Consider the following 25,554-nt stretch of genomic DNA (forward strand, 5'->3'; position numbering starts at 1 on the left):
AGAGCATCCTTACCCACGTATTCCCACCTACCGAGTCCCTCAATATCCTCCAGTGAGCTCGGCCAGTCCAGGCCTACGGGCGCCTCCCGCACACAGACAGAGAGAACAACGCAGAGAGGCTCAGTGCTGGCGGTGTGGAGAAAAAGGACACTTCGCTAGAGAATGCCGGAGGGACCTGCCTAGACGCCCAGAGCCGGCGTTAAACTTCAGGCCCCCGCAGTAATGAGGCACACTGCGGGGGAAGTAGAGTGTCAGGCCACTCAGCACAGCTCCGAACACCTGGTTGCAGGATGTCCCACCATAAGAGCCGAGTTTGAAGGCATTCCAGTCAACTGTTTAGTGGACACCGGATCACAGGTAACGACCATGCCTGAGTCATATTTCAACCGTTACTTTCAAGCACTGGCCAAGCCAGAACAGGGGACATTGATCCGGGTCACAGCAGCTAACCAGCAACAAATCCCTGTCACAGGTGTCGTATGGATGAATGTACGTCTGTGTGGACAGGAAGTTGGAAAAAAAGGTATCCTGCTGGTCCCTGAAACCTTCAAAGAAGATGTACCGGTGATAATGGGCATGAATATCCTGCGAGAGTTGGATCAAATTATGTTCACTAAAAGGGGGCCGGGCTATTGGAAGAATGCCACTCCACACAAACCAACGCAAAAGGCATTTCAACGGTTAATCCGGTTTTGTGGGACACAGAAGAGTGTCCCAGTACATCAGTCTGTAGGAAATATTCGAGTGCCGGGAAGGGCTACCCTTACCCTCCCTCCTGATCGGGAGACTATACTGACTTTGCCCGTGGGAACCTCCCGCAACCTTGAAGGTATGGAGGTGATCATTGAGCCTGAAGGCCTGGGAGAGTTAGGTCAGGATGTCCTAGTGGCCCGGACACTGGCAGTAGTCCAAAATGGACGAGTACCCATAAGAGCTGTAAACGTTGGACAACGGGAAGTCTCTCTGGTGCCAGGAGTGGAACTGGCTCGCGTGTACCTACATTGGGGAGAAGTGCTGAGTCAGGGAGAAGTGACTCTAGCTCCGATAGGCAATTCGGCTTGGACCTTGGCAGTTACTGCAAAGCCTGCAGAGGCACCGACCCCAGAATGGAATGGGACAGTCATCTTGGAACAAATGGAGATAGATGTGAAAGCTCTAAGTCCGGATCATTTACGAGCAGTTGAAACCATGCTGTGGGAGAATCAAGCTGCGTTTGCCCGCAATGCCAATGACTTTGGTTGCACAGATGCTATCACACATGAGATACCGACGGGGGACACTCCCCCAAGCCGAGAGAGATATCGACAGATTCCACCCAAGTTGTATCAAGAGGTGAAGACATTGCTGAAACAGATGATCGATTCAGGAGTGGTTCGGGGTAGTCAAAGTCCCTGGGCAGCCCCAGTGGTGCTTGTCAAGAAGAAGGATGGCACCATTCGATTTTGTGTGGATTACCGGAGATTGAATGCGTGCACAGTGCGGGACTCATATCCTCTGCCTCGCATCGAAGAGTCCCTAACAGCCCTAGGGCGGGCTAAATACTTCTCCACCTTGGATTTAGCAAGTGGATACTGGCAGGTACCGGTGGCTGAACAAGACAAGGAAAAGACAGCATTCATACTTCCCATGGGTCTGTTTGAATTTAATAGGATGCCATTTGGGCTGTCTAATGCCCCAGGAACCTTTCAGAGGCTGATGGAAAAATGTCTGGGAGATCTAAATTTTGAAGCTACCCTGATATACTTGGATGATATTATAGTGTACTCTGCTACTTTTGAAGAACACTTGGCCCGATTAGGACAGGTACTTGAGCGACTGCGGGCCCATGGCCTGAAGATAAAGCCAAAGAAGTGTCATCTCTTCAAGAAGGAGATCGAGTACTTAGGCCATACGGTGTCCAAAGACGGGGTGCTGCCATCCCAAAATAAAGTGGCTGCCATTCAACAATGGCCGGAGCCTAGAACGCTGCGTGAGTTGAAGGCCTTCCTTGGTCTGACTGGTTACTACCGGCGGTTCATCAAAGACTATGCAAAGATAGCGGGCCCTCTGAATGAGATTTTGAGAGGAACTGCTGGGCAATCCAAGAGTCAAAGTGTTCCCTGGGGACAGAAGCAAGAGGAGGCCTTCCTGACCTTGAAAGAGGCTCTGACATCGGCCCCCATCTTGGCTTATGCTGATTTTGACAAACCATTCTTCTTATCTACTGACGGTAGTCTCTACGGACTCGGGGCAGTGTTGTCACAGATGCAGGACGGACACGAAAGAGTGATTGCCTATGCCAGTAGGTCCCTGCGGGATACGGAGCGAAACCCTCATAACTATAGTTCCTTCCGGCTAGAGCTCCTTGCCCTGGTGTGGGCCATGACAGAGAAGTTTGCCGGTTACCTTACAGGGGCTAAAATCTTTGTACGGACTGATAACAATCCCCTGGCCCATCTGGATACTGCTAGACTGGGAGCCCTGGAGCAACGTTGGGCAGCTCGCCTTGCAAAGTATGACTTCTCAATTCGCTATCGCTCTGCTACAGAGAATACCAATGCTGATGGTCTGTCGAGGGTTACTTTTGAAACTCCATTGGGAGAGCTTGATGAACAAAAGGAAGAGGATGAAATTCCAGACTTCCGCAAGTTTACACCTCCAGCAGTCGCAGCACAGACAAGCGGGGAGGCCCGGTCCCTGCCTAAGGCATTAGCAAGAACTAATGAGGAATGGGGGCGAATACAAGATGAAGACATTGGACTGCGACAGATAAAAGGTTGGGTGGCTCGGCAAAGGAAACCAGACAGAGAGGAAAGGGCTGATCTTGATGCTGAGATGAAGTCAATTCTACATCAATGGGACAGACTAGAGGTTCATGGAGCTGTTCTATACCGCAAGTGGCAGCAGCCTGCCGATCTGGAGGCAAGATGGCAGGTTGTCATACCAAGGAGTCTGGCACTAGAGATAGCCAGGGAAGCTCATGAATTTGGAGCTCATTTCGGGCCAGTCAAAACTTACCAGTGGCTGCAGCGTTATGTGTATTGTCCACGACTGGAGGTCGTAGTTGAAGAAGTCTGCCGACAGTGTAGAGTGTGTGAGCTTACTAAAAGCACAGAGCAGAGGGCACCCATACAGCCCATACAGACCAAAGAACCGCTGGAGGTATTGCTGATAGATTATCTCCTCGTGGGACAGTCAGCCAGAGGCCCACAATACTGCCTGGTCATGATTGACCACTTCTCCAAGTTTGCAGTGGTCACTCCAACTCGGGACCAGACGGCTGAGTCTGCAGCTCGGGCCATCTGTCAAGATTTCATCCGGGTCTATGGATGCCCGAAACGGATTCACTCAGATCAAGGAGCATGCTTTCAAGGGAAAGTGATGGAGGAGTTACACCGACTGTATGGCATTGGAAAATCCAGGACAACTCCATATCATCCCCAAGGGAATGGGGCCTGTGAGCGCTTTAATCGGACTCTGCTTCAGATGCTGAGGACCTTAGAGGAGGACAAAAAGACACACTGGCCAGACTATCTGCCTGAATTAGTCTGGGCCTACAATAATCGTGTCCACACTACCACCGGCTATACCCCATACATGCTACTGTTCGGTAGAGCCGGACGAGAAATTGTCGAATTGAATTTGGAACAGCCAGAAGATGTGATAGAGCGATCAACCACCTCATGGGTGAAAGAACACCGCAAGCGACTCCAGACCATCTGCCGGTTAGTAGGCCAGAGATTGCAAGAAAAGACTTATACTGACCGTTCTCCCATCCAAGAGATTCCGTTGCAACCTGGAGACCGGGTGCTGGTTCGAGAGAAACGGCCCAGAGGCAAGTTGAGTGAGCGTTGGGAGGTACAGCCGTACAAAGTGATCAAGAGAGTGTATCCCAATGGTCCAGTTTACGAAGTTCGTGTTGAGAATGGGGAGTCGGCTTCAAGGGTTCTACATAGGAATATGCTACGGCCATGTCGGTCAGAAGATCGGATACCTGCACAGAGGACACCACTCCCTGCCCCTTCCTCAGAATTTGTCATTTCCGATGGGAATAATATTGAAGACTGGTGGATTGTTCCTGACTCTGCACGTGATGAAGCCCCTGTTATAGAACCAGTACCAGCTCCAAGGGAGGAAGGACAAGTCCTAACAGAAAGACAAGACCTTCGGAGATCTAGTAGGTCTACTGCAGGGGTTCCACCAAACAGGTACAATGCTGATCAGTTTATTTGGTCTAACTGTATGTATTATGAACAATGTTGTGCTGCCGTTAAAGATTGATTTAACCCTTTTTCTTCCCCATGGACTATATAGCAAGGCCGAGGACGGCCACCTTTAAGCGGGGAGGCATGTAGGGGTCAGCCCCTAGGATTACTGAACTATATTGCACTGTGTTCCATCTATAATATATACAGCCTGCTATTTCCAGTTTAGCCACAAGATGTCACTGTTGCTGCCGACCCTTCAGAGGAGAGGAAACAGGAAGTGGCAGTGAGAGAGAACTGTGAGGAGTGTGTGGGCAGCTGAGGGATTCCTGTGCGGAGCTGAGGAAAAGTCAAGTCTGCCCTGAGGAGAGGGAGACTTTGTGTGGATAAAGAGTCGCAGTATCCAGCTAAAGATCGGGCATCTCGGGCAGAGAGAGAGAGCTGTGGTGATTTTGGGCCGCATCTGTGTTCATCCATCCGTCCCAGACGGGCAAGCTGCAGCACTAGGAACTGGACTTCACCTGCCTCATGAAGGAGGCCAAGACAAGGGACCCTCCAGCTGTCTAACAAACTGTGAGTGAGCACCGGTGCTGGATTGTGATAGGGAATAGTACAGTCCCTACTGAGATAGTACGTTGTAGAAACGTGTCCCGATAAGCGGGAATCAGGCAGGACATATTAGAAGAGGGTAGCCTGTATCACTGTGCATGTGTTGGCGGGAAAGCCATTTTGTGTACCACATTCCAGTTAGCCTTACTGTAAACTACTGTGAATTGTTAATACTGTTATCCTCCTCCTCCGGCCATTATATCTCACTGTTTAATAAAGCCGGTTTTTGTTTCAGCCTCCTTGTCTGCTGTCCCGTACTTGAAACCTGCATTGCGGTCTCCTATACCTCTGACCGCTACACATGCACAAAAATTTTCCTTGTACGATTCCAGATCATACAATTTTCGTTTAGTCACTACAGTTGCCATCCGAAAATACAATACAAATATATTACAACACATGACATCATTCTGATTTTTTTTTTCTGTCGTACGAGAATTTTCGGGACTTTATTTACCTATTAATTTTCTACTTGCGACTATTAACCGAAAAAGGTTGTACGATCTGTCATACGATATTCGGATTGTGTGTATGAGCCATAAATCTCCACGGAGGCTTCCCCTATTAGTTGGAGGCCTGTGTGTGAGAAGTTGATATTTTTGTTAGGCCCCAGCATGTGTTATGCCTTGGGAAGAGACACCTGTTGGTTGAAGCAGGGCTAGAGAAGAAATTCCTCACTAAAGAGTGTTACAGGTTAGCTGGGCAAAAGTTGCCACTTGGACAGTGTGAGAAGAACCTATCCCCTCCAACTCTGGGTATTGTGGAACATTATGACTGGGGGTTAGCTACCATATGGAGCTACAATGAGACAGTGACTACTCTCACAGAGTCACAATTTATTTGTCTCTCCCTTCATTATCAGTGTTGCTTTGTGGCTACTAAAGGGCATGTTGTTGCCATATTTTCAGGACGCTGTCCACAGAATATTTTTCTTTTTGTTCTTTTTGGATGTCCTGCCCCCTAAACCTTCCTCCCTGCATTTTGGATTTGTTCTGAAATAAACAGTAAATAGACCCTTGGACCAGAGGCTGAGTTTATCAGTAAGCTTCTGTGGCAGGTAACAGGGTGGGCAGCCTTTGGACAGGTAAGGGGGCACCAGTTAATTTCCAGTTCTCCTTTGTAGGTTATCACTACAAAAGGTGTTTTACCACATGAATTAAGAGATCACAGATGACACAGAGGTGTTAAACTGGCTAGCAGCAGGACAATTTTTATTAGCAATGCTGAGGCCTAAATTTACTGGAGACAAAGAGCACAAGCTGGGGCTTTTCTACAAGATATAGGATAGTGCAGAGGATAAAGGAGTGTAAAATTGGCCTATAGCAAGACAGTTTTAATCAGGGATGATAGGCAAAATCTACTAAAGACAACACGTACAGCTGCCTCCTTTTTATACCAACTTGCAGGGGCACGCAACTAGGCCCCATTTTCATCCTCCTCTGCGGTGGTGGGCCCAAGACCACTGTTTGATCCAGCGACTAAAACTGTTCCTCATCTTCGTTCTAGATGTGCAGTTACTGTTTTTCCCAGCTGGCAGTTCAGAGTTGTTAAGGGATAATGCCTACACAAGTTGGGGTGGGTGTAAGGCGGGGAGGGGGGAGAGGGTTGTTCAACAGTTGTTTTTGCAATTTTTAAATGTGCATATGGTGTCTCAGGAACTGCCTATGGGAAAATGTTCAGGTGCTGAAGGGGTGCTTGATATGGTGAAGTATGTACCTTGGCCCTACTATATAATATATTTCCCATTAGCCCATAAGACGCAGCGAGGTTCAGCCTCACCGAACCCTGGAGTTCACCATCACCAAAGCTATGGAAGGACAGTTAGTTTACAACTGTCGGGGGATGAGGCCCACACATGTGGGGGTAGGTGTAGGGTGGGGAGGGGGGAGGGGAATGTTAATTATATATGTTATTTTCTCAATATCTCAGTGCACATGTATTATCGCAAGAGGGGACCACGACAACAGGTATGTCTCCTAAATGGTCATCACATGCATGGTACAATCTATGTCAGTTTCTAATGCTACTCTGGATACTCCATGCCGCTTTACTAGATGATCCGTGGTGTTATTTTTCACAAGACATGCTATGACATCTATAAAATTCCTGACATAGAATGTGAGGGGCCTACGTGAGAAGGTTAAATGCTCGGCAGCCCTCTCATTCCTAAAGAAGCAGAGGGCGGATGTGGTGGCATTGGTGGAGACCCATATAGAAGGGAGGCTGCAGATGGCCCTCTGACGCCCGTGGGTGGGGTGGGGATACCATTCCACGCACACTACCCATGCCAGAGGTGTCTCAATATTAATTGCTAAATCGGTGCACTTTGAGCTATGTGAAGTAATTACAGACCCTCAGGGCCGATATGTATTTCTTCATGCCAAATTATATGGCGAGCAGTTTCTCCTCATGGCCTTTTACATACCCCCACCATTCAGTATGACTGTGATCCTCGAGGGACTCGCCCTTATGACCCGACATCCCACAATACCAGTGATCTGGATGGGAGACTTCAATACCACCCTACGGCCGGCATTAGATAGACTCCAGGCTACACAGGGGACGGATGCTGCTAACAGGGAGACAAAATTCTCAAAACTGACCTCCACTGTCCACTTAATAGACACTTGGCGCTACAAATTTCCCCTCACAAAAGCCTATTCCTGCTTTTTCACCTTCCCACAACTCCATGTCCCGCATTGACTTTATTCTTGTATCAAGCACCTTAACGCCACGGATACTAGAAACAGCCTTTTGCCCAAGACTACGATCTGATCACAGCCCATACTGGACCTCACTGAGCATCCCCGTTGGTAAACCGCCAAAGCCTTGGCGCCTAAACCCATTTTGGTTGTCCCTGCTACCAGACGATGACGAGCTCCCGAACCTATGGAAACAATACTTCGCGGAAAACGACCAAACTGCCTCTATTGCGGCGATTTGGGACTCATACAAAATATACGCGCGCGCGACCCTTACCTCCCACATAAATGCAATTAAGACAAAATCCGCAGATATCTTTGACAGGGCGCTAGCAGAACTAACCTCCACGGAACGGGAGTATGCCATTAATCCTACCTCAGAGATAGCAGCTCGACTCAAGCTGCAATCCAGAGTGGCAACTCAACTTCAGTTTACAAAGGCCAGACAAAAACTGTTTTTCACAAAGCAGAAATTCTTTGAGCATGGAGAAAAGGCAGGCAAGCTGTTGGCTTACCTGGTACATAGTGAGGATAGACCCCCAGTGGTCGCCACGCTACATGGACCGGAGGGCCATCAGATAACAGATCCTCAAAGAGTAACTGCTAGATTCAGAGACTTCTTTGCAGATTTATACAAGACAATGACTACAGACCCAACAGACCAGAGAACGGCCTTCTTACATAGCATTACCCTCCCTCAACTGACGACAGACCAGCTTAACCTTCTTGAGGCACCCCTCACTACAGACGAAATAGCCACGGCTATAGCCAGTTTTGCCAGATCCAAATCCCCTGGTTCAGACGGTCTTCCAATCGAGTTTTATTCTCAGTACAGTGAACTTCTTACCCCGAAACTGCTCACACTATACAACCACCTGTTTGAAACCTTTTCCTTACCACCATCCATGAGAGAGGCAGTAATAGTGCTCATTCCCAAACCAGGGAAAGACCCGGGATATCCGGAATCATATCGTCCAATCTCCCTACTCTAGGTAGACATAAAAGTTCTCGCCAAGGTACTATCCTTGAGATTGAACAAAGTTATCCTTTCCTTAATACATGTCGACCAGGCGGGATTCATGCCGAGTCGCAACACATCCTTTAACCTACGCAAATTGTTAATCAACCTACAGGCTACACATGGAGGTAGGATCTAGGTTGGTGGTGACTTTGGACACGGCGAAAGCCTTTGACTCGGTGGAATGGGAGTACTTGTGGAAATGTTTGGAGGGGTATGGCTTTGGCCCTAAATTAATTAAATGGGTACAACTGTTGTATCAGTCGCCCACAGCCAGGGTGACGGCGAACGGATGGCCCTCCAAGCAGTTTGAGCTCACCAGGGGCACAAGGCAGGGCTGCCCTCTCTCGCCGTTGTTATACGCCCTGGCTGCTGAGCCGCTAGCCATATCCATCTAGGATAATCCAGAAATCAAGGGACTATGCTCAGGTAATCTGATTGAAAAAATCAGGATGTACGCAGATGACACCGTTTTATACTTGGCAGATCCGGGATCCTCCTTGCATGTGGCACTACATACAATTGAACAATTTGGGACCTTCTCGGGTTTAAAAATTAACTGGGAAAAAATCGCAAATATTACCAATAGACAGTTTCCCACCAACCGATTCACAGGCCAGTCTGCCACTCCAGAGAGTTAGTACCATCGAGTCACAGGCCAGTCTGCCACTCCAGAGAGTTAGTACCATCAAATATCTCGGGATCCATGTATCCAGAATGTCGACAGACTTTGTACATCTCAATATTGAACCCCTTATGTCCTATGTGAAAACTAAGCTGAGGACCTGGGCTCGCCTGCCACTGGGGGTATGGCGCTGAATAAACTTAATTAAAATGGTTCTACTTCCCAAAGTATTATATGTTATATGGCACTCCCCAACATACTTACCTTTGAAATACTTCAAGACTCTAGAAGGTCTCCTCAAACCTTTCGTATGGGGTCCTAACAGACACAAACTGGCATGGCAGACGCTAAAAAACCCACCTGACCTGGGAGGTATGGCACTACCAGATTTCAACCTATACTATATTTCGTCCCAATTGTCACAACTATACCACATTGACAAGACAGACAGGTAGAGGTTCCTCCAGCTGATGTGCCCCAGGTGGGCCAGATACACTAAAGACCCTATTTATGCGATAACAATAAACACCGGAAATACTGGTTTGAGGACTGGGGAGCTGGCCCTACTGCATCAATACAGACGCATATGGGACATTGCCTCCGCTAAACTAGAGATTCCCCAATATAACGACTTCACCACATATCTGGCAAATCCCTGATGTAGATTGCTGGTCCACCTATGGAATCTTCTATCTCCATCATTTACTTACCAATGGGACTCTAAAAACCTTCCACACACTCCAAGAGGAGTACAATCTTCCCAATCATATGTTCTTTAGATATCTGCAAGTCAAACATGCAACCCGCACTCAATTCCCATTTTCCCCCCCTAAGCCCACTTCAAATGTCATCATGGCAATCATCAAAAACACTGATCCTCAAAAACTAATTTCAGCCTTCTACAACCTACTCTCCACCCCAGTAGCAACTAAAATAGCTTATGGACTTAAGCCTCGCTGGGAAAGGGCGGTGGGACCTATCGAGGACGGGGAATGGGAGGAATCTCTGGAATTCTGTAAGTGGGTTTCACCAAAACTTTCGGACAGGCTGACCCAAATTTACATGATCCATCAAGCATACCTTACCCCCCTCAGGGTTGCCAGGTACAGAGGCTCCCAGTCCACTTTGTGCCAAATGTGTGGAGGGGAGACAGGAACATTCATTCACTTACTGTGGTCATGCCCCAAAGTACATGGACTATTGACACAGATAGTAAGATTCCTCCATGACGAAATGGTCTCTCCGGCCAAGCTAGACCCAAAAATGTGCCTTTTGGGACTCTTCCCAGACTCGACCGACAGGTACATGAAGACATTTCTACAGGAGACGCTATTCATAGCATGGAAGACAATAGCTAGGAAATGGATGAGGACTTGTCCCCCGAGCATTGCAGAATGGAAAGTAGAAATAAACAACACCCTCCCCTACAAAAAATGTATATACACCAATAGAGGATGTCTTGAGAAATACTACAAAATCTGGGACAGGTGGCTGCAGGAGTCTAGCACGTGTTCATAGCCTGCTTTTGCACAACACATAGTAATGTAAATGACACATAGATCTTCCGGCCCATGGGTAGTGAAGCAACCCAAAACACTGACACAAGGTACCTTTTTGCTTTATTTATTTCATGCATAAAACGTGATGTGATATCGAAGATTTGAGATGGTTATACAATTGCTATTTGAGGATTTGTACGATATGTACCATTTTTGTAAATGTACTCTATAACGTGTATGCACTGTAAATCGAAATAAACCTGGTTGATTAAAAAAAAGACAACACGTACAGGCAGGTGTTTTACTTCAAGAATTAAGAGACTGCAGATAATTTAGCAGTGTAAGACTGGCCAGCAGCAGGACAATTATAATTAGCAAACCTAAGCCCAAATGTACTAGAGACAAAAATTTGTTTTTCAAATGGAAAGATTCAGAGCAAAAAAAAAAAAATGCTATGGACAAGACATCAGCTAAAAGTGACCTCTGACCTCAAATCAACCACAAAAATCCTAATGAATGAAAAAAAAAAGAAGGCAGCAAAGGGGTGGCTTTCCCAAACAGCAACAACCTTAATCTGTCTTGTTAAAGGGGCTGTAAAGGTTCTAAAAAAACAAAAACAAACATGTCATACTTACCTCCGCTGTGCAGTTGGTTTTGCACAGAGTGGCTGCGATCCTCCTTTTCTTCCCCCTCAGCGGCGCTCCTGGCCCCTCCTCTCTTCTCGCCGTCGGAGAAGCGCTCTCCTTTGTGGACATCCATGCGGGCGCACTCCCATGTTCTGCTTCTGTGTCTACTGATACAGAAAGCAGGACTCGGCCCCGCCCCCACGTCATTGGATTTGATTGACAGCAGTGGGAGCCAATGGCTGCGCTGCTATCAATTTATCCAATCAGGACACGAGATATCGGCCTGGAGCTGGTGTGCTTGTTCCCGTCGTGGGAAACACAGGGCTCAGGTAAGTATAACGGGGGCTCGGGGGGGCTGCTGAGTGACAGGTTTTTCACCTTAATGCATGGAATGCATTAAGGTGAAAAAACACGAGGGTTTACAACACCTTTAAGTTTGACAGCTTTCCCTATGCTCCTTGCAACAGCTTCCAATTGAATGGAACTATGGCTTAATCAAAAGCCCCCTTTCTTGCCCCTTTTAAGCATTCTTGTCATAGTTCAAGAAACTAATAATAGAAGCACATTTGTTTTTTTTTTAATGAAAAATCTAGGTTTGGCACCGAAATTATTTACTTTTTTTTAAATATTATATTGGGAAAAATATTATCCTTATTTTAACAGTGAATAATGCAGTCACATAGAATTGTATAATTGTAAGTTGATTTATATTACATAGTTTATAGGGCCAGTTCACACCATAGAAACGCAGTCTGGATGCATTCCAAATGCTTTTCTGCATGCTCGTTTTTGATGCATTTTTGATGCGATCCAGTTTTTCCCCCCTCTTTTTTCTTAATCTTAAATAAAGACATGTGTGTTCCAGTGCATTTTTGGTGCTTTTTTGTGCGCGTTCCAGTGCATTTGTGATGCTTTTTGCAGCGTTCAAGTACAGTCCAGTGCAGGAAAAATGCAGCATGTGCTACTTTTTTTTTCTGGAACGCACTGGAACTGCAAGCACTGGTGTGAACTGCCATTGGAAATCATATAACCTACCTTCCATGCGTTTTTGATGCATAAAAAAAACATACTGGACTGCAAGTGGTGTAAACTGGCTCTTAGTTTAATAAATTATGAGGTGTAGATACTGGCATTCAGAAAGGAAAATGATTTTCTTAGTAAGCTACCTGCTTTCTGTATCTTTGCAAAATGGAACAAAAGTTTGCATATTCTACTACACATCAAAGTGCCTGGGACATGTTTGTCACTTTGCCAAGAACACTTCGAAGCAAAGCTTTGCTGAAAGATTTGGCCACAGAAAAAATAACATGTTGATTCTTACCAGGCGGTTCTCTTTTCCTGTAGCATCTCTACATGTGTTGAATAATTCTTTCTCTATGGCAGTCGGAGTAAATTCACATTTTTTTTCCAATAAAGACTGGTAAAATCTCTGCAGATACTCCTTACAAACTAAAGAAGGGAAAAAAGAAATGTGCTTAATTCAAAATCACATAATTTGTAGGACAGTCTCATAGGACTTCTCTAAGGCCTCATACACACTGGACATTTTTGCAGCTGCTCCTAGGGGCCTCATACATTTTTTTTCCTTTACCTCTAAACTCCCTTGCATGTTAACCTATGCGTCCAGGCATGTACTGCCCATTGGGACTACAGGGAGTTTCCCAGTGGGCCGATGGCTCAGTGGGCCGGTTTCAGTGACAAAGTAATGGCTGCGCGGCTCGCCCTCAACTTCACACAGTGATGTGAGAAAGATGAGAAAAATAAAGAGGAGAATAAGTGAAATAATAAAAGAGGTTATTGAGGACTCCTTATGTTATGCTACTTATGTTTTTTTCACAATTGCATATAGTTTTATATACTGTTTTTGTGCTTGTTTGCAAAATTAAAGTGGGCTGGTCTGGATGAAGTCCAGGGACAAATTTTTGTCCCAGTCCAGCCCTGTATGCGTCCATGCACACATAGGGGTTGATTTACTAAAGGCAAATAGACTGTGCATTTAGCAAAGTGCAGTTGCGCTCTGCAAGTGCAATTGCTCCAGAGCTTAGTAAATGAGGTAAGGCTTCACTTTGCAAAGAACACCCAATCACGTGCGGGGAAAATTTAAAAGAACAGAATTTTTGCTTGCACATGATTGGATGATGGAAGTCAGCACAGCTTCTGCTCATTTACTAAGCTCCTGGACAACTGCACTTTGCAAAGTGCACAGTCTGGGAGTTATTCACTAAGGCTGGGTTCACACTGAAGCGATGCGGGAACGCCGCGAATCCGCAGCAGGTTCCCGCATCGCATGCCTCCCGGCGGCAGTTCACACTGCCCTATGCGGACTGCTGGGAGTGTCAGTGAAATGTTAATGACACCCCCAGATCAGTTCACATATCGCAGTGCAATCTGCAAACTCGGACAGGAATGGGATCGCATGGTGTGAACACCCATGCGATCCGATTCTGCTGCGGACCAAAAAAAGGGTCCTGTGCGAGTTTGAAGCGGGTGCGATGCGAATTCAGCCATACTATCTGTATGGCTGAACTCGCATCGCACAGAGATCGGATGTGATTTGCACTGCAGTGCGGTGCGAATCACATCCGGGTCTCCTAGCCACAGCAGTGTGAACCCAGCCTAAAACTGATTGCAAAATCTGGTAAAACTCTACATAGAAACCAATCAGCTTCCAGGTTTAAATTGTCAAAGCTTAATGGAACAAGGTAACGTTAGAAGCTGATTGGCTACCATGCACAGCTGCTCCAGATTCTGAGTGCACCAGCTTTAGTAAATCTATCCATCTATTTGCCTTTAGTAAATCAACCCCTATAAGTGCATGGACACGTAGGCTAACATGCAGGGGAGTTTAGAGGTAGGGGAAAAAAATGTCCCTGCTCAGAGCTGTACAGTTTTTCTTAAAGTGTTACTAAACCCAGTAATATGAAAATAGTCCCCCCCCCCACACACACACACACACACACACAATGCCCACAGCTTATAAATATTATTTTTACATTATAATATTGCCACTATACACTTTTTGGATGATCTGTATACCATGGTTACATGATAAACTGCACAGTTTGTCCAGTGCTGAGAGTTCAGGTAGGAGGAGATTTCGACTACAGCCTGTCTACACGCTCACATGTGTGATGTCAATATCATGTGACCTGGCTAGCTCTGAGAACAAGTAAATGTTCTCACCAGCATAAAAGGCACAACTGAGCATGTGCAGATCGGCTACCCTGCCTGTCTTAAGCCCCATACACACTATCAGATTTTCTGCAGATTTTTGTCTTCAGATTTACCAAAACCATATAATATGAGGTCAAACCTTAGGAGTTTCAATTTGTATGCAATCAGGCAGGCCCTTCTACTACATGGTTTTGGTAAATCTGAAGGAAAAACTCAGCAGAAAATCTGATAGTGTGTATGGGGCTTTAGCTGGACTTCCCCAGAGAGACAGTGCAGGGGGGGAGGATCTTTGCATACAGGATAAAACAGCCTTTTTACACAATGCAGAGGATTAACACCTTAAGTTCCACAGTGAGTATAACAAGCATGCTATGCTGCATATACAAACTGATTTTAATGTTGTGGGTTTAGTACGGTAATGCATTCCCTGCATTAACCTCCCTGGCGGTATGATTATGTCCGATTTTTGATGCTGAAAGTGGTACAATTATTTTCCATGGAAATTTGGAGTTTTATATTGTAGGCCTGTAATAACTCACTTATATCTGTCCAAACAAGAGTCTAGTAGACATCCCGGGTATGATAAAGTTTGAAAAATAAAATCATAAATTATAATATAATAAATAACTACAAATAATTATAACAAATAATAATATAATAATAATAAAAGTTATTCAATTATGTAATCAAATCAAAAGTACTGAAATTTCCTCAGTTGCAGAATTGTAGCTGTCATTACTTTCAGTGTTCAATGACGGATTTCCCCACAAATTACTATCGCTCAATTCTGCGAGTGATTCTAATTTATTTATTATTTTCTAGCTGGTCTAAAACCACTTTTGATGTAAAGGGACACTTTTTGGTTGCTATGGACAATTTCCAGTTTCCAGGCAGAAAGAACAGTATATGATATAAAACTGCATGCAGGGCACTGGAAAAAACACTAGGGACAAAAGGGAGGTTAAATAAATTGATACAGTAATCTGTAAGATTACAGTGTACTGTATATGTATTGTGTTTTTTACTTTTTGAATTTGGCGCCATTCTCCATCCCCATGCATTGGAACGCTCGCAGGGAACAGAGCTTTGGACTGTAATAGATCCGGCGGAGGACACGGCTCGCACACACACAGCGGGGAGACATTGCAGGATCCTGGGGACAAGGTAAGTAACCTCTTCCTGGATCCTGTGATGCGATTCCGAGTGTGGCTCAGGGGTTACCACTTTTGGTACTGAAAATCCACCTCGAGCCACACTCGGGATTACCGTCAGGGAGGTTAAGGTAAAAAAAAAATTGTGTATGTGTATCATCCTTTCATCTCCTTATACTTACCTGACCCCGCTCTCAATCCGGAGCTGTGCCCATCTGCAATGACTCTCTTCTCTTCTCCCCGCTCCCTGCCAGGTCATCTTGACCTTGCAGCCCCATTCATTCCATTTGACAAAAGCTGTACTACAAAGGACCACTCAAGGCCCCTGTGAGTACTTCTCTCCTTATCAATGAATGGAGCTGCGGCACACATGCAAAGGGTGAAGTCCACCAGGCAGGGAAACTTTAGAAAGAAATGCTTGCAGCACAAGTCAGGGCCAGGCAATGAAGATATCTGGAACGGGGATAGTAGACGTATTGGACCCGGTTACTTGCACACAAGGCATTGAGGCATGTCCTAAAGGACAACTTCTACCAAAAGTTTACAAAAAAAAATGTTTTGGTCCAGTTTTGATTGCTGCCTATGACCCTGAAGGGGAAATTCACTGTGTTCCCTGTCTGCAAATCTCACTAGGAGGAAAAGTGATGGGAAATCCAATATGTTACGCTGAAAGTTGGGTTTTAGTAAGAGCTAGAAATTGTAATCCTCCACAGTTTTCTTTTATCTTCAAGCTTACTGTGGTAAGATATTTACTTATGGGAACCATTACAAAGTAATCTCATTATTTATATTGAAAGTTTTATTTTCTGCACTAAATAAAAACAGCAGGCAAAGTGGACTGAATGATTCTGGCAGCACCTGGGAGGCACTACACAAAGTCTGTATCCCCCAAATAACACAAAGCAGTCAAGTGGATTTTGGCAGATTATCCACCAGGTTTCGTTTTGCAAGAGCTGATCACAAAGAGAAATGCTATAAACCAATCATAAGCCATCATCTATAAATCTTCACTAATATAATCTTCAACAAATATAGTACACTATTTTTTTTTATTGGTTATTACACTTAAAATTGTTATTTGAATAATCCCCCAGTGGTGTTACTTTTATTAACCAATCAAATAATTATAAGAGTTTTATATGGACATTTCTTTTTACAAATTAATTGTTATATCATTTTAAGTGGTACACCTTTGAAGATTTTCTCTAGTTTTGGGTAGAGAAAACAAGGGTTAAAATGCCTGTCAATTCAGAGAAGGCAGTAATGGATGGGCAGTATGAAGTAGAAGCTCAGAGAAGAAAAATGATAAAAACAGAGCATATAAGTGGTATTAGCAGCTCATTTATCAACAAAAAAGTGACATTAAAGCAAAGCTTCACCCTCTGTCAACACTGGCTATTTGTAATCCTAATACTGCTAGCATTGGTAAAGAGATAGGAAAGTATATTATATTTGCTTGTTTTAAACTTTTTTTTTTACCTTTCTTCAGTTACTTTCTAGTTTTCATGCCTAGGCAAATTATACCATACATCCCAGTAGTCTTCAGGAGGGGAGGGGGGTTATTCTTAGCTAAGCACACCCTCCTGCCTGCATGCTTAAGCTAAGGCAGTGGTCTCTAAATTGCGGCCCTTTGCTTGCCTTTATCCGGCCCTTGGGGCACTATTCTCCCACTGATACGCAAGACATTATTCGGCTGACACCAAGAACAGGGCACCATTTCTCCAAGGGACACCAACAATGGGACACCATTTCTCCCATGGACACCAAAAATGGGGCACCATTTCTCCCATGGACACCAACAATGGGCACTATTACTCCCAATGATACCAACGATGGGGCACTATTCCTCCACCTTATACCAAATGTGGTGATGTTTGCTCCCACTGATGTCAGGACAATTTTCAATCCCGCTAGCCACAGTCCACCCCCAAAGTCTAAACTGGCCCTTTGTTTAGAAAGTTTGGAGACCCCTGAGCTAAGAGAAGATGAATTTCAGGACGTAAATGCTAAATGAATCTTGTGTCCTTACTCAGGATGCCCATGAACAGAAATGCTTGGAGGTGTTTTTCAACATGGATGAAGCGGATATATAACTTCACCCATGAGTTTGCTTTGAATATTAAAAATTAAAAATTAATCATACAGGGTTTTTGGATTGTGGTGCTCAGATGCCGTGAAGTTCTGCTTTAAAATCACTTTAACACTTGACCAAATTTAGTACATAAGGTTTTTACAAGCAAACTTCCCTTTCATATAAGATTCTCTTTGAACGCAAAAGCAAATGCAAAAGTCATAACTGCAAGAAACCTTGAAGTACAATACTTGCCCTGTGATAGGAAAAGATGTTTCATGTGTAGTGACTTTATAGAGAGTTCACAAAGTCATTATTTTATGTCTGTAGAATGCAGCACTGTAATACATCTGTGTGACATTAGTGTCAGTCTTCTTGTGTTTCGTTGCCAGTAATAATTAAGTGCCTGCCAATATTACAGTGATGTTATACGTATCTGTAATGTGCTGTACATCACTGGATCTAAGCAGATCCAACCAGCTTTGCTGGTGAAGAAAATGAACGTATGCAGTTAATACCGGTTTGAAGAGAAAACGTCGTCATCTCGTTACAGAACTTATAATATATCTGTCAACCCAGATAAATGGGGGGGGCTTCCATCTCTGACCTCCCTATGGAAATGATAACTGTAAGACTATTTTGCTGTACCACTGTCTTCGGTGCTTTCTGAGTCACTGGCTTCGTAGAGTAGAGTAGGCACATTTAGCAAATTAAAGGAAAAATCAAAACTCTATACTTTTTCCTGATCATCATCCTAAAATATGCCACAGGGTCCTTTTAAACAAAACCCCCAAAGATTTGACAACTGCACAATTCAAACTCCTCTTGTATGTAACCACTCCTCATTATGCACCCTTAAAATGAAACATAGGATAACCCACACATCCATTTAATGGTTTAAAAAAAATAGTTGCACTAGATGGACTTGTGTCTTTATTTTCAACCAGACACAATGTAACTATGTAAAAAACAGTTACTTGTGTCCTCAATCAAATTGTCAAACCATCAAATGTCTGGTGTTATAACTGATCACATGTGCAGCACCATGGCAATTGCAGAACAAACAGAAGCAGCTTCCTTGGCAGTAAAGGGAGTATTTAAAGTGTTACTAAACCCACAACAGTAAAATTAGTCTGTATATGCAGTAAAGCATGCTTGTTATACTCACTATGGAATCGAAGGTGTTAATCCCCTGCATTGTGTAAAAAGGCTGTTTTATTTGGTATTCTCTGATCCCCCCTCCTCCCACTGTCCCCTGATAATTTCCTGATAACACAGAGCCTATGGAGTCAGGCTGCACATGCTCAGTTAGGTGTATATTGCTAGAGAGTTTTTTTTTGGGGGGGGGGGGGTTTCTTGCATGTGATCAGCGCAGGGCCAATCAGCACTGTCCAGGCAGAGGGTCAGGAGTCTTGCAGTTTCATAGGACATTCAGAAAACTCCTCCTAAAAGCTTTACCCGGTGCTCAGCTGGACACTGATAGTCACAAGACTGCTACATACTACTGATGAGAAATGGTATTTAGCAGTTTATATTTACTAAATAATTGCATTTCCATATTCTGTGTGCTGTGGCAGACCAGATAGTAAATGCAGGGTCCTGGGTTTAGTAACACTTTAATTCTGCTTTAAGGCTGTCAGCAGATCGGCCTCTACAAACTCAGCAGTGCCTAAAAATGGAGAGCAACTGAGCATGTGCAGAGCAGGGTGAGACAGTGTATTACTGGATTTTAAATAGTATAGGCACTTATTTTTTATTGTTTTGCATACAGTATCTCACAAAAGGGAGTACACCCGTCACATTTTTGTAAATATTTTATTATATCTTTTCATGTGGTAACACTGAAGAAATTACACTTTGCTACAACATAAAGTAGCGAGTGTACAGCTTGTAAAACAGTGTAAATTTGCTGTCCCCTAAAAAAAAAAAACTCAACACAAAGCCATTTATGTCGGAACCGCTGGCAACAAAAGTGAGTACACCCCTAAGTGAAAATGTCCAAATTGGGCCCAAAGTGTCAATATTTTGTGTGGCCACCATTATTTTCCAGCACTGCCTTAACCCTCTTGAGCATGGAGTTCACCAGAGCTTCACAAGTTGCCACTGGAGTCCTCTTCCACTACTCCATGACAACATCACAGAGCTGGTGGATGTTAGAGACCTTGCGCTCCTTCACCTTCCATTTGAGGATGCCCCACAGATGCTCAATAGGGTTTAGGTCTGGAGACATGCTTGACACATCCATCACCTTTACCCTCAGCTTCTTTAGCAAGGCATTGGTCGTCTGTGTATCAGCCATAGGGCCTGCACTCTCACACCTGCATGGTTAAGTAATCTTCCCTCAGCGTGGCTCCACCCTAGCCTCTACAGGATACACTATTTAACACCGTGCTCTCCAAGCCTGCCTTGCCCGAGCAATATTGTGTGTTTGGCTTACTGTCTATGTCTTGCCATGTGCTCTACATCTGATTCTGTTTACTGACCTTGGCTTGTTCTTGACTATCCCTGACTTCTTCATACCCTGACTCTTGGCATGTTCTTTACTATCCCTGTCTGCTCGTTGCCTCGACCATTTAGCTTATCTCTTGACTATCCCTTGTTGTTACAGTCTACTGCTTCCTCTCTATCCTCCAGTAGCCTACTGTGAGCATGAGCTGGGAGACCCTGGGGGCCACAACCTGGAGCCAGTTGCAGCGAAGTCCATTCCCACCATTAGGGGCCCCCGATGAACACCTGCTGGCCCTTAGACTCCACGCCCCCGGGGGAATCTCATGCTCTAGCTTCCAGTGTGATCCGTGTTGGCACTCCAGAGGACCTGCTTTCCTGAACGACCCAGAGCTCCATCCGCAGCAGTCAGCCATAGGGTCCACTACCTTAGCGGTGCACTCCTGACCCCAACGATGTGTCACCTGGCCCCAAATGACCTGACATTTACACTGTTATACAAGCGGTACACTCAATACTTTACATTGTAGCAAAGTGTCATTTATTCAGTGTTGTCACATTAAAAGACATAATAAAATATTTTTAAAAATATTAGGGGTGTACTCACTTTTGTGAGATACTGTAGCTACACCTGCAAAAGGGGCCAGCAATAGAGATGGCCTTGCGGTTTGCCCGGCGGTCGGCTCGCGGCGAATTTTGCTCGTTCGCGATTCGCCAAACCGGCGGACTTCTGGTGCCGTTCGCGCGGCGGAAATATGCGTTTACATTGTGAAGAACTTTGACCCATGACACATCCATCGTGGGGTACAGGACAGCCAATTGAGACATTTCAGCACATGGACAATGGGACATACCCCCTACCTTATAAATAGACCTGATCTGGCGGCCATTTTACATTCTGTCTTTTGTCATTGTAGGGAAAGGACGCTGTGTGGAGCAGGGACAGTCAGTTTAATCACTAGCTATTACTATTAGGTCCACAAAAGTCCTTTTAAGGACTGGTATAGGTGTACAGTATATAGGGTTGTACACGTATAATATACTTTCTTTCAAATATAGAAAGTATATTATGGTGCACTGCTGACTGCTGTGCTGCTGAGTGCTGACCGATTCTGCAGCTGTCTTTTATCAGTGTAGGGACTGAGGGACAGTTTGGTGTTTGGAGCAGGGACAGTCTGTAAATCACTAGCTACTAGGTCCACAAAGGTCCTTTTAAGGACTGGTATAGGTGTATAGGGTTGGACTACACGTGTAATATACTTCCTTTCAAATATAGAAAGCATATTATAGTGCACTGCATGCAGTGCTGCTGACCGATTCTGCAGCTGTCGTTTCTCAGTGTAGGGAGGTGCTGCTGTCAGTGCTCTCTATCACGGTGCTGGTGTCAGTGCTCTCTATCACGGTGCTGGTGTCAGTGCTCTCTATCACGGTGCTGGTGTCAGTGCTCTCTATCTCGGTGCTGGTGTCAGTGCTCTCTATCTCGGTGCTGGTGTCAGTGCTCTCTATCACGGTGCTGGTGTCAGTGCTCAGTCTCTATTGCGGTGCTGGTTTCAGACAGTGAGGGAGATAGCAGCAGAGAAGCCAATCAGCAGGCAGTGCCAGCACCATGGCTGAGGATCAGCACTGGACTGGCACCTCCGGACCACCGCAGTGGAGCCCTGCATAGGTGGGGGTAAGGGCCAGGCAGAGGAAGGGGCTCAAGCACAGGTTGGCACACCTGGACACTGGCATAGGACTGCGCTGCCCTGACTGTGGCACTGATCATCTCCTGCACCCCCTTCATAGCCTGCCCTGACCTTGCCTCTCCTCCATGGCCCTCATGCGCTCCTGAATTGTCAAAATTTCACATATAAAAAAAGAATGCTTGTCATTGTCGATCCCAGATTCACTTAATACTTTTATGTCATTGTCCATGTTGTGGGACTATGTGTGCACAGCTAGTAAGTATTTTGTGGCTGAAAATATGACCTGGAGGTTTTTAAGGTTCGTCTGCCATTAAAGTCAATGGGGCCCGCCGCGAACCTTGTGGTTCGCGAACTTTTGACAACTTTGGCGGTTCACTGAAATGTCCCGTTGGAAGTTCGTCCATCACTAGCCAGCATGAAGTGATCTAGCAGGACTTCATTTTTTGACTAAAGTTCCTCCTTAAGTGTGAACCACACCTAGTGCTCTATGTACTCCTCTCAGCCTTCTCAATTTCTGCGCCCCTTTTTGCACATTCTGGCAGTATGTATCCTAGGCTTTATAATCTATTAGTAAAACTGTGGCTAGTTTTATTTATCTATGGACAGTCAAATATTTATATGTTTTTAACAAGCAATAAATACATGTTTAACCACTTGTCTACTGGACACTCTTACCCCTTTCCTGCCCAGGCCAACTTTCAGCACTCTTAGCCCTTGTACACACGAACGTTCGATCGGACCGTGTTGTCGGATAATCCGACCGTGTGTGGGCTCCATCTGACTTTTTCCGTCGGAATGTCCAACCAACAAAGTATCGGAGCTGGATATAAAATTTTCCGACAACATGATCCGATCAGACTTTTTCCGATCGTTTATAGAGAATTCCAATCGGACAAAGTGCCACGCATGCTCAGATCAAATTATGAGACCAAAGCTATTGGCTACTAGCCTGAACTTTGTACCGTCAGAACGAACGAATGTCATCACACTCTGAACGATCAGATTTTCCGACAACTTTGTCCGACCGCGTGTATGCAACACCAGTTTCGGACAAAATCGGTCAGAAAAAATCTGACGGATTTGTTGATCTGAATGTCCAACTGTATGTAAAAGGGCTTACACTTTCAATGACAATTGCGCGGTCATGCAACATTGTACCCATATGAAATTTTTATAATCTTTTTCACACAATCAGTGGGGCTGCATTAATGGGCACTGGGGAGGCTGCATGATGGGCATTGGTGAGGCTGGACTTTGAGTTTACGTTTATTGCACTGATGTCTGCTGTACTGCTCTTCTGACACTTGAAGTTGAAGCAGCTTCTGTATGGACTTGTGGACCTGTTACTCTGTAAAATGTTAAAAGGCCACTCGTGTGGACATTACTTTATTTATAGAGTGGGCCTCAGGCCTGGAGAATGTGAGTAACTATTGGGTGGAGTTTCCCTCAAAACAGAGATGTGCGTACCTTATCAGAAGAAGAAAAGCAGAGGTGCACTTGGCCAGCTTGGTAGGAGCTGGTAGCAGATCAAGGCTGCTAACACTAGGGAGTGCTGATGACAAACAGCATAGCGAGATGTTAGCAGAGTGTTTGTAGGCACTGGCAAGGTTAAAGTAGATGTAAACCGTTACTGGATTTTATGTAGGTAGAAAAATATGGTGATACAGTAATAAGCTGCATGTGTTTTTCACATGGCATATTTCTTAATTGTTGCTGGCTACAACTTTTTTCACAGGCTTTTTTTGGAATGTTGACAATAGTAGAATATGTCTGGGTAACATACATCAGCACAGAAGTGTATTAGTTAGGTTAGGGATCGCATGTGACAGAATTATTTACAGGTAGGAGAGTCCGGGAAACAGGTTCAGAGCATTGTTTACACTTTATTTATTTTTTACATTTTTTTTTTTTGTTACTTTCTGGTTTCCAGGCCTAGGCAAATGATGATACCAAATGATTTGGGATGGCCAGCTATAGATGAGGACAAGTGGGGTCTTTTTTTGTATCACTGTCATGTTTTTGGCAACGCACTGACACCTTAGCAGCCATTGTGCTATATCCTAGGTGTTCAGTGTGCCCCTGTACCTTTAAGAAGTGGTGGCTCCCCTTCAGTCCACCGAATCTCACCTATCCATCAGAATACATGTGCCTTCACTGTGGGGACCCTTATAAGTTAGTGCTAGGTACCACAGATACCAGGGTGCCATGATGAGGCTCTATGGCTTACGCAAGAATTTGCAAATGTACGCAGACTAAGCCCCTGCTTTTAACGCATACTGTTAGACAGGTTTAATTGGTTGTCTGCGGGCTGGTCGGTAAGTTAAGCTTGGTTTTATCCCTTGGATTTATCCTTCGTCTTGTTTATACCTAGGCAAATGATGTCATACATCCCAGGGGTCTTCAGGAGGGAAGGTGTGGTTTGCTGAGTTAAAGGGCAGATGGATTCCAGGAAGTAAATGCTACATTAATCATCTGCCCTTACTGAAGATGGCAGCACCCAGAAATTCTAGGGGGAGTTTATCAAAGTGAATTCTCAGCAAAATGAAAAATTGAATTTTGCTTTGAATAACATAAATTAATTAAATAGCATTTTTGGTTTGTAGTGCTCAGATATAGTGTAGTTCTGCTTTATGCCAAGCTAAATGTAAAAGTTTAAAAAAATCAATTACGCATCCAAAATATGTGCCACTCGGTTCAGGGAGCTCTGTGTAAGGGAGTTGTAGCACACAGGGCTTTGGACTCCCTATGTGACAGTGTTGATTGGTCCAGAGCTGTCACATGGAGTGAGTCATATGCTTCTTCAAACCCATAAGTATTGGATCCCAGAGCTGAATGGAGCTTCAGGGGAACACTGGTGAAAGGGCACATGAACAAGTTCACTTGCCTGCCAATCCCTCCCAGCTACTTATAGTTATCTTCCCCTGAGTTTGCCCTATGCAAGCTCTAACTCATCCTTTGAACAGAGCACAGGACCTGACAGCTAACCGGCAGAGATGTTCCTATCCCAGGGATAGCTGAAAATTCTATGGTGATTTAACTGTTATCCTATATTGGACCCATGTTCTTCTCTATCTACACCTCCTCTCATGTTCAATTGATAAAGTTCCAAGGCTTCCAAAACCATCTCTATGCCGATGACACCCAAATCTAGCCCTCTACTTCTCACCTCACTCCTTCAGTACCCTCTCACATTACTGACATCATATCAGCATGGATGTTACACCACTTCCTTCAACTAAATCTTTCTAAAGCCGAGCTGATATTTCCCCTACGACCATCCATCCCCCACTCCTCCATGACTTTTCAATCAAGAACAATACTACAACTATCAATCCCTCCCCTCACACCAAGGTAGTACTAGGTGTAATCCTAGACTCTGACCTTTCATCCACAAATCCAAATGCTGTCACAAGCTGGTAGACTTCACCTCCGTAACATCTCTAAAATTCGCCCCTTTTTAACGAATGAAACCACCAAGCTACTCATTCACTCCCTTCTCATAGGCCTAGCCCCTCTTCAGTTTATAATGAATGCTGCTGCCTGACTTATCCACCTTACCAACTGCCCAGTGTCTGCCACCCTTCTCTGCCAATCCCTACATTGGCTTCTGATTGCCCAGCGAATTAAATTCAAAATACTAACAACAATATACGAAGCCGTTCACAACTCTGCCCCAAGCTACATCACCAACCTTGTCTCCAAATATCACCCAAACCGTCCTCTTTGCTCTTCTCAAGACCTCTTGCTCTCTAGTCTCCTCCCATG

At 44.9% G+C, this 25,554-nt stretch overlaps 1 protein-coding gene across 1 annotated transcript in view; it reads right to left on the reverse strand.

Annotated features, from left to right (window-relative positions):
* The window catches only part of CDNF (cerebral dopamine neurotrophic factor), a 70,716-nt gene that overhangs the window by 16,828 nt on the left and 28,334 nt on the right, over positions 1-25,554 (reverse strand). The window contains exon 2 of the mRNA XM_077473869.1: positions 12,585-12,712. Within this exon, the coding sequence (XP_077329995.1) occupies positions 12,585-12,712 (128 nt within the window). The remainder of the gene's footprint in view (positions 1-12,584; positions 12,713-25,554) is intronic.

Source organism: Lithobates pipiens, unplaced genomic scaffold (assembly GCF_037356315.1).
Source record: "Lithobates pipiens isolate NorthernLeopardFrog02 unplaced genomic scaffold, aLitPip1_a1.2 Scaffold_8, whole genome shotgun sequence".
In the NCBI taxonomy this organism is placed as follows: Eukaryota; Metazoa; Chordata; class Amphibia; order Anura; family Ranidae; genus Lithobates; species Lithobates pipiens.